At 36.5% G+C, this 9,328-nt stretch overlaps 1 protein-coding gene across 1 annotated transcript; it reads right to left on the bottom strand.

The window, feature by feature from the left end:
* Positions 1 to 278: 278 nt before the first annotated feature.
* On the bottom strand, positions 279 to 1,291 carry LOC107766798 (non-specific lipid transfer protein GPI-anchored 30-like). Its single transcript, XM_016585646.2, has 2 exons — positions 923 to 1,291; positions 279 to 515 (listed from the first exon to the last, which is right to left on the bottom strand). The coding sequence occupies exons 1-2, from the start codon at positions 1,233 to 1,235 to the stop codon at positions 412 to 414; spliced, it is 417 nt and encodes a 138-aa protein (XP_016441132.1). The 5' UTR covers positions 1,236 to 1,291; the 3' UTR covers positions 279 to 411.
* Positions 1,292 to 9,328: the final 8,037 nt, after the last annotated feature.

Here is a 9,328-nt window from a genome sequence, read left to right as displayed (position 1 = left end):
CCATTTTGAGCAATTAATATATACATATTGGAAATGTAGATTACATAAATTATGATCTTTACCCCTTCAACCCCCCGGGTCCTCCTTTTCCTAGATACTCTGTTTAATTTAGATCCTCATATAGTAGTCGAACTTAAAGATCTACACTATTTAACAGAGCCCCTGTCTAATTGAATGAGTATTTGTTTGCAAAAAATTAAGCTTTATAAAACAAAAGAATGGAAGTCAGATTATACGCATATAGCTTACGTGAGGAATTTACTACATGTGGAGGGAAAAAAAACACAAAGTAAAGAAAATGTATATTAATTGAATATTCAACAATTACCCCAAAAAACAAGAGTTAAAATATAACGATGACTATCAACATAGCCCATCACGAAAACCAAAAAGTCTCTATTTTGTGTAGCTTCACAAAACTTGAGTAAAAATCAGAGAAGCAACAACCAGCAACACTTTCATGCTTGAAGTCCGCATTGAGTAGCCAGCTGAATTTGAATCTGAATTAGATACTCCTAAAACCAAGAATAATACTCGAAATCAATTATAGGATAATCGAGTTTAATTGCCAAACCATAATTTGAAGAAGAAAAAAATCAAGAAAATTATCGAGAACTAGACGACTTCTTGCTTATGATTAAGCACATGTTATATTTACATAAACATATTTTCATTTACTAAAACATGAAGACGCTTTCACTACAGTAGGAGAAAAAGAATGCTAATCAAATTATTAGTACGTGATATTCCTCTATTATAAGTTGTTTGCGATTTTATCCCTTCCGTATTTCATATTAGAATGAGTATGTTATCTTTACATGTGCAAACATCATTTTTATAAATAGTTTGACCGAAAGTAATGAGTTGGGTTGAATCCATAAAACTTGCCCTAAATTTGCCTCAGCTGGTTCGAGCGACATACCTTTAAGACATCCAAGGTAATTAACGGGCTGTCCACATCTAGCAGGCAACATTTGAGCCTCGTTGACATTAATTCCAGCTTGCTCAGCTGCATTGCTCCCTTTAACGCTAACCATTTGACACAAACATTCAGGCATGTTTTTTATAACATCCTTTAGTGGATTGCAGCAACTTTCTGGTGGATTCCCTCTTGATCCATTGAAAAAGTTCATACACGGCAACAACCTGTTTATACAGTTACTGTTTTGACCCAATGCTATCCCAGATAACAATATGATCATCATTATCATAGTTATCATAAACTTCATTTTCATTTTTGATACTCTAATTTGATTCTTCTTTAATTTTCTTTACTATTGAGTTCTTGCAAATGTTATGTTTATATATTTATTTGTGTGTAGTCTAATCCTGTTAGGGTGGTGGGGTTTGGTTGGAGTTGTTGATCTAACAGTGTCTAAAAAAAATGATAATTTAGGTAAATAAGACGGCAAAAATATAGATAAGACAGGTTGAGCTACTACATACCTTACTTCTCAATGTAAGCATTTTCTTTTTCTCATTTTTTCCACCCTAGCTCTTATCACCACCAAAAATTGGCATCACAAACAATAAATTGACTTAAATATAGATTAAAAAATTGTCTGCGGATCTATTTGGAGACCATATATTTGGATGAATATTTTCCCATTTAATTAGCTACTTTAATTTGTTTAAGATATGGTTGCTTCTCAATTTAAAAATTAGTGAATTTGCAAAGTTAGTAAATAAATAATTCAAATGTTGCATGCTCGATCTTGCGGGGAAGAACCAAAGCTGTTTTTTTTTTGTATGTGTATAATGCTTAAGTAATGAAACAACCGTAATTGATAAGGGTATCATTATACACTACGGTGTATTAAATACGCTATTAATTGTTCCATAGTGACTTTAATTATATTATTACTCATGAAGCATTCAAAAGGAAACAATATATATAAAGTCAAAAGAAATTTCCAATGTTTTAGTGCCACTTGCTTTCTATCTCCAAGAATGTAGCTGTCCTCTATCTCCAGACAATACAAAACAATTCAAAAGAGCACAAGTCACCGTTACAGAATCATTTGCTCAATTAAATACTATGATTAATTGATAAAGTTAAATATTAAACATAGAGTCTAACTAAGTATATCCTACTATGCTAATGATCAAATTCATCATTATAAAATGAGGTTCCCACTTTTCCTCAATTCTTTTTAATTGATCAGCCTCAATTTCCATCCTAGTTATTAACAATATTGGATCATCTTGAATATTACTGACATTTTTAGTACTAACGAGGAAGACATGAAGTTATCAAGATTGGTTAATAATCTCTTGAATTTTTCATAATTTCTATGCAATTTTACCTTTTAAAATATTTTTTTCAATTATATTATTTAAAAAGTACTAAAAATTAAAAGTTCCAGGGGATTACGCCCAGCGCCTCGAGGCTTACGCCTCGCTCCATGACAGGTAAAACGCTCCGTCTTGCGCCAACACCTTTTGAAACACTGAGTTGAAGCTAATGCTAGTAGTTTTGCAACCATGGTGGAATGAGCTAATAAGTTTGTTTCTTAATCACAAAGAAAGAGCACCCTCATTCACATCAATAGTATTTGATACAAACAGTTTGAGATCTATGAATTTCCCCAGTTATTTTTCTAACGCGTCTCCTACTTATTTATTCAATTCAGAATTTAGTTCCGGGGAGGAACCCATAATACCTAAAAGGTTATGGGTAATAAAACTACCTACAGAACCTAAGAGTCGAAACAAACAGGTAGTTCAGTACAGTTTTCAGATTAATATTTTTTTTATTGACCATAAAAAACAAACAAGTAATGTGCAATACCTCTTGGGATCAAACAAGAGTTCTTTTATTCATTCTTGTTACATTTTTTTGACTTTTTAAAAATATTTTAGATATGGGTAGGGGTAGGGGAAGGGAAAATGGGGGAGGGGAATTGGGTAATTGCACCCTCACCAACAAGTTGAAAAGTTCAAGTAACCTTCCTTTAGCCGTTGTTGCTAGCTAGTTTTCTAGTTTTTACACTACGCATACTTTTCATATCCTGGTTCCTTTCACAAACAATTTAGAGCTATCTTCAAATGGCGGCACTGCTAAACCAACAATATAGATCTCAATCTCTTCCAAAATATAACTGATTAGAACTGTATAAGGCAGAATGAAAGAAGATAGGATATTCTACGAACAGCCAAGAGTATACAAACATGACTGATTTGATCATCTACCATGCTGTCAACAGTACCAAATACAGACATCAATTTTTGAATGACATTTAAGTTGTAAAATGCCGAACAGGCTGAGTACAAACTCAGGCCACTATTATTAAGAGAGCAAACTGTAAGATAGCTAACCACCTTGAAATCTGCACAGATATGGAAGCACCTATTACAATGGCAGGGTATTAACAGAGACCCTATGTGCTGGGAAGAGGAACTAATGTGGGCTGTTCAGAATGCAAGTGGAAAGAGCTCTGGAGCTGCAGTATATAGGATGCTGCTATCTGCAGCAGTCTACTATGTGTGGAATGAAAGAAACCAAAAGAGTATTCACTAACAAACAACAAGGAAAGGAAGTCATCGTCAAGCAGATCATTCAAGAGGTGTATCATAGAGGAACAATGGAGCAGAGGACTGCAAAATGGCTGGAGCAGCTGATTTTCTATCCGTTATAGCTAGGATTGTCAATATGAGATTAGTTGAGGTGATTGTAGTGTAGAGTGGTAGCTGGAGTTGGGGCTTGCTGTCCAACTATCAGCCTTTTTTTTGTTGTTGTCTGTACATAACTCTATCTGGTAAATAAAAAAGGTTTACTTGCCAAAAAAAAGAAGAAGATGCCAGCTAAGTGTTTCCATTGAAACTAAAGCTGAAGGAAGTCCACAACAATATCAAAGATGCTAGTTAACGATAATGACGAAACCTATCAGATTTCTGTGATGCGTACGTTTACTTACAGAAGGATGATGTCTGGATGGTATGACATTTATCAGAGTTGTTATAAGTAGCAACTAAGTAGTAAGAGAAGAAACACCTACCAATGATTTCCTGATTTATCTGAGACATCTCATGATTTACAGCCTCGTAGTATCGGAGCCTGTCTCTCAACCTTGAAATCTCCTGGTTCTTTGATTCTAGTGTTGCCTCTGCAGCTAGTTCAGCTTCTGCTCGAGCTTGACCTTTTACTATTGCGTCAGCAACAAATCTTGTGACAATTACTTCCTGAGAGAACTTCTCAATTGAAGCATTATCAGTCTGCATACCACCAATGACATCTGAAAGTGAAGGAAGTGTTAGCCCTGCCTGAGATAGAACATTACTGATGCTCTGCCACTGACATTGCATCATATTAAGGGCATCCTCGGCAGTTTTTCTCCTGTCAATTTCCTCAAGGAGTTTGAACCTTGTGGCGCACAGTTCCAATTCAATATGAGGGCCATATGAAGGTCCATTCAGAGCTGACCCTTCCGAAAAGAAATCCGAGGTACAGCCAAAAAGAACAATTACAATCAGCATAGTACTGTAGGAATAACCTATGAAACATGACTTTTTTTTGTCTGACAACTATCATAACAGAAAAAAAATTACATTCATCACTGTACTGCAGGAAAATCTAGGAAATATGACAGGTTTTGTCAGAGCAGCTATCAAAAAGAACTTACTGCCGTCACTCATCACCTTACCTTGGAGTATGTTTAGTAAACATCATTACATTGAGCCAAAATCATAATGGCAACGATTCATACTCATGGAAATGCTTGAATTATCATAGCAGTTATTTGGCATTTATGCGTTTCCATTCGTTTTTATTATTCTTAGGAGCATCCATGAAAATAAGCAAAAACAAATGAAAAGGATTGAGATGATTTGTGGATTAATTTTTAGTATCCCTATTAGGGTTTCTGTTATGGCATGTTGATCTTTTTGTTGCCATGTATTGTTAATCAATTGATCATGCTACGATTTTGAAGAAAGAAAATGCAATTGACAAATAAAGAAATTTTGTAAATTACCATCATCATTCAGTTGAGAGTTTATTTAGTTAAACTTCTCTATAACAATATTCTTAGGACGAAGAAGATGCCCGAAAAATGAAGGTGGAATACGATGATTTTGTTGTACAAGAACAAAGGTGATATCCAAAATTGCAACAACTATAGGATCATCAAGTTGCTTAGTCATACTTTGAAAGCTTGAGAGAGGGTGGTGGAAGTGAGTGTAAGGAGGACTGTATCTATTTTCGAGAACCAGTTGGGATTTATACCGAGACGTTCGACTACGGAAGCCATCCATCGCGTCAGGAGGTTGGTGGAACTGTACTCGAAAAGGAAGAAGGATTTGCAAATGTTATTTATTGACCTAGAGAAAGCATATGATAAAGTCTCAAGGGAGTTTTATGGAGATGTTTAAAAGCTAGGGTGTTCCTATAGCGTACACTAGGGTGATTAAGGACATGTATGATGGAGCTAAGACTCGGGTGAGGATAGTGGGAGGAGACTCGAATCATTTTCCAGTTGTGATGGGGTTACACCAGGGTTTGCGCTTAGCCCGTTGTTATTTACCTTGGCGATGGACGCACTGACGCGCCCCATTCAAGGGGAGATGCCATGGTGTATGCTATTCACAGATGACATTGTTCTGATTGACGAGACGCGAGGCGATGTTAACGCGAAGTTGGAGGTTTGTAGACATACCCTAGAGTCTAAAGGTTTCAAGTTGATAAGGACTAAGACAGAATACTTGGAGTGCAAGTTCAACGATGTGACAGAGGAAGCGGACATGGACTTGAGGATTGATTCACAAGTCATCCCAGGAAAAGATGTTACAAGTATCATCAGTCTGTTATCTAAGGGAATGAGGAGATTGACGAGGATGTCTCACATTGTATCAGAGCGAACTGGATGAAATAGAGGCTAGCATCTGGCGTCTTGTGTGATAAGAATGTGCCACCAAAACTTAAAGGTAAGTTCTACAGAGCGGTGGTTAGTTAGACTGACTTTTGTATGGGGCAGAGTGCTGGTCAGTCAAAAACTCCCATATCTAGTAGATGAAAGTAGCAAAAATGAGGAGGTTGAGATAGATGTGCGGGCATATCAGGTTAGACATGATTAGGAATGAAGATATCCGCTTAAAGGTGGGCATGGACCTGTGGAGGACAAGAGGTGGGGAGCGAGACTGATATGGTTCGGGCATGTGAAAAGGAGAAGCTCATATGCCTCAATAAGGAGGTGTGAGCGGTTGGCTTTGGTGGGTATGGGAAGAGGTAGAGGGAGACCTAAGAAGTATTGGGGAGACATGATCAGGCAGTACATGGCGCGACTTCAGCTTACCGAGGACATGACCCTTGATAAAAGGATGTGGAGGTCGAGAATTAAGGTAGAAGGTTAGTATAGTCGAGCGTATTTCTGTTCCATACCGATAGTATTAGGGTTAGTCTGGTAGTTTTTCTTGTCTTAAATTGCTAGTATTTCATGTTGTTTTCTTATTACCTTCCGCTTCGGTTTCTTAGTATCTTGTTGCTGTCACTATTTGTTGCTACTGCTTTCTTCCATCTATTTTTCTGGCTCTGAGATTGTTGTTACTATGTTTCTGGTCCTCTTTGTTGATATTGCTTGTTTCTACTATTTATTTTCATCTTTCTTGAGCCGAAGGTCTATCGGAAATAGCATTTCAATCTTCTCAAGGTAGGGGTAAGGTTTGCATATACACTACCCTCCCCAAATTCCATTTGTGGGATTCCACTGGGTTGTTGTTGTTGTTCTCTATAACAACATTTCACTCTAAATAAATTTTATTCCCAATTTTTCATGTTGTGTTATAATATATGTTCTTTATAACAATACTTATAAAGAACCAATGTTGTGGGAAATTACTAGGTTTGTTGTTATTGTTGTTTATAACAATACTTAGCTATAAAAACAAAAAAATATCTAAAACAAATGAGGCTTTCAAAGAAAAGTTTGACTATATTATATTCATCACAGAAGAAAAAAATGTAAAGAGAAAGCAACTTGTAACAAGAGCATGTCCGTTCAAAATGTTTATTGTGAAAAGACAAAAAAGGTAAAATTATATTGCGCATTCACATAAAAGGAAGAGTGGATTTAACTTTAAAGGGTGGATGGAAATGCAATCTAATACGTGAACGAACATTTAAATTTTCTAGGTAAGTATTTTGGAGCTCGTTTAGTTAACACTTAACATACATGGTCGATACATCCTTAAAAAAACAGCACTATAAATGCTTGTACTTTAATTAAATAGGTAAACATGCATTTTACTTTTAATCCAATTATCCAACCCAACAGATAAAAAAGAATAATACTGTGATTAGCATTTTAAAATTATCTATAAATCAAAGTACGTGATAAACTATTGATATTGTAACTATGACGAATTCAGTGGATATAATGCTAGATCATTTTAACTTAAATAAAAATCATTTCTCTAGGCTTTGAACAAATTTTTCACTTTCAGAAGTAACAAGAGCACACTCCCCAAAAAAATAGCTTTCAACAGGAGCAACAGAAATAATACCTAAGCTCTGGTAAAGGAAGAAACCGGCGAATAAAGAAAATCTAAAACGAAAAAAAGGAATGAAGGATACGGGGAAGGGCCGATGATACCAGGGGCGGTGCAGGATACCAGGCCGAGAAACCCGGGCAACCATTCCCCTATGTGCCAATCGCTAGCGCATCCAGGGCCCCGGCGCCCAGCTCAGCTGGAGAGGCCTAGCCTGATCTGAGAAGTGCTAATTCGGTTCGGATAGACTTCATTCAAGAATGCCACCGCCCCGGGAATCAATAAGAAAACAAGTGCTAAGTTTCAGATCAGTGAATAAACCGAAAGGATGTCCGCAACCTATATTACACTGCTAGATTATTGAATATTTGTAGCCTAAGTCAACTCTTCCGAAAAGGAATGAATGTCGGGAAGAAGGCTTTCCTATCCAATAGAAATCTCGAACAAAAGGGTTTAAACTTGCTGACATGAAAGGAGAGAGAAATAAAAGCAATACCATGAGCTTCATTAATCTACCTTTTAATGATAGATGAAGCTCTCTCGTTATCATCTCGTGCCAATACCATATATTCAAGGAAAACGGATCAGTGAAAATACAACAAAGATATTTGGTTGAAACATCACCCAAAAAATCAGCTTAATAGAAAGGACTCACGGAATAAATCCACATAAAGGACCAGATCCTCATATGTGATATGGCAAAGGATGGTATGGTCCCTTGACTAGTTTCTATGATTACCACATAGTTCTCAAGCAAGAAACACAGATTCGCATCAGCATGTATTGACCAAATGAACAATCGCAACACATCAGAATAAATGATGTTACTACCCCTGAGAAAAATATACCCTATCCCACACCTATGCTCAAGTAACTAATTAAATGGGAAGTCAAAAGCTTCAACAACACACCTTGATTCCATATCCTCTTAAGCGTTTCCTGGTCACATTTTGAGCTGATATCTGAAATAACAAAAGATCTTATCAATATTTTGCAAATTTGCAAATTTGAAGATATTGCGAAGAGAGAAGAGGTAGAAGCACTATTTATCTAATTACGAAACTAAAAGGATACATTATACTCCTCTAAGAAAATCTTGTTTATACAACACTAGTAGATTCGTTCTTGATCGTAAGAGAGTCAATATAAACATGTTCCCAGTAGGACTGGATATAATTTAAATGAAAGACCAAAGTCCTCTGGTCATTTGGTTTTCTGAAGCAGAGAACTTTTTATGTTCCGCGTACTACAGATGCGTTCTCTATCATGCAATATATTCTAACAAACTGCTCTATGATCCAAGTTTCTAGATGGGCATGTGCGACCAAAAGGAATGTCTAAACTGTTATTATGTGCCACGTTCATTTTTAACTTTCTCCCAGCTCTGACTAATGATTAAAGCATTAAAGGGGCCTATCAAATGCCCCAATCCCTCATCCCAAAGAATACCCACGTGGTGAACTTTCTAAAGTTAATATTGACAAAATATATTAACATGTTTCCAGTAGGATTGGATACCATTTAGATGCAGGACCAAACTCTGATCATTTGGTTTTCTGAAGCAGGAACTTTATATGTTCTGCACATTGCACACATGTTCATCCACCGGGTACCTTCTATCTCTCAACCATCACAGGAATAAGGCAACTTTGTCTATCAAGGTTTAAATAGATGAAAACAATTCACCTAGTGTCGCCTGTCGGGGATTGGAATCTTGGTTGTTACTCCAACTCTAAGTCAGCGAGGCTACTCCCTTCCGTTGCTTTTGTGATAGAGGTACCACTAATTCTAAAAGGAAAACCACTTAACTCAAGTACCACTAAGGCTTTGCTTATCTCCATTAAGC

This window comes from Nicotiana tabacum, chromosome 19 (genome assembly GCF_000715075.1).
Source record: "Nicotiana tabacum cultivar K326 chromosome 19, ASM71507v2, whole genome shotgun sequence".
Classification (NCBI taxonomy): Eukaryota; Viridiplantae; Streptophyta; class Magnoliopsida; order Solanales; family Solanaceae; genus Nicotiana; species Nicotiana tabacum.
The sequence above is the reverse complement of the archived record's forward strand: the minus strand, read 5'-3'. Positions and strand labels throughout refer to the sequence as shown.

What these genes read in the sequence shown, in the direction of transcription:
- LOC107766798 (XM_016585646.2), bottom strand. Translation starts at nt 1,235, where the DNA reads ATGAAAATGAAGTTTATGATAACTATGATAATGATGATCATATTGTTA. An exon ending in TTACCTTGGATGTCTTAAAG is followed by an intron (nt 516 to 922) that starts GTATGTCGCTCG and finishes TCTTGGTTTTAG; the next exon opens with GAGTATCTAATTCAGATTCA.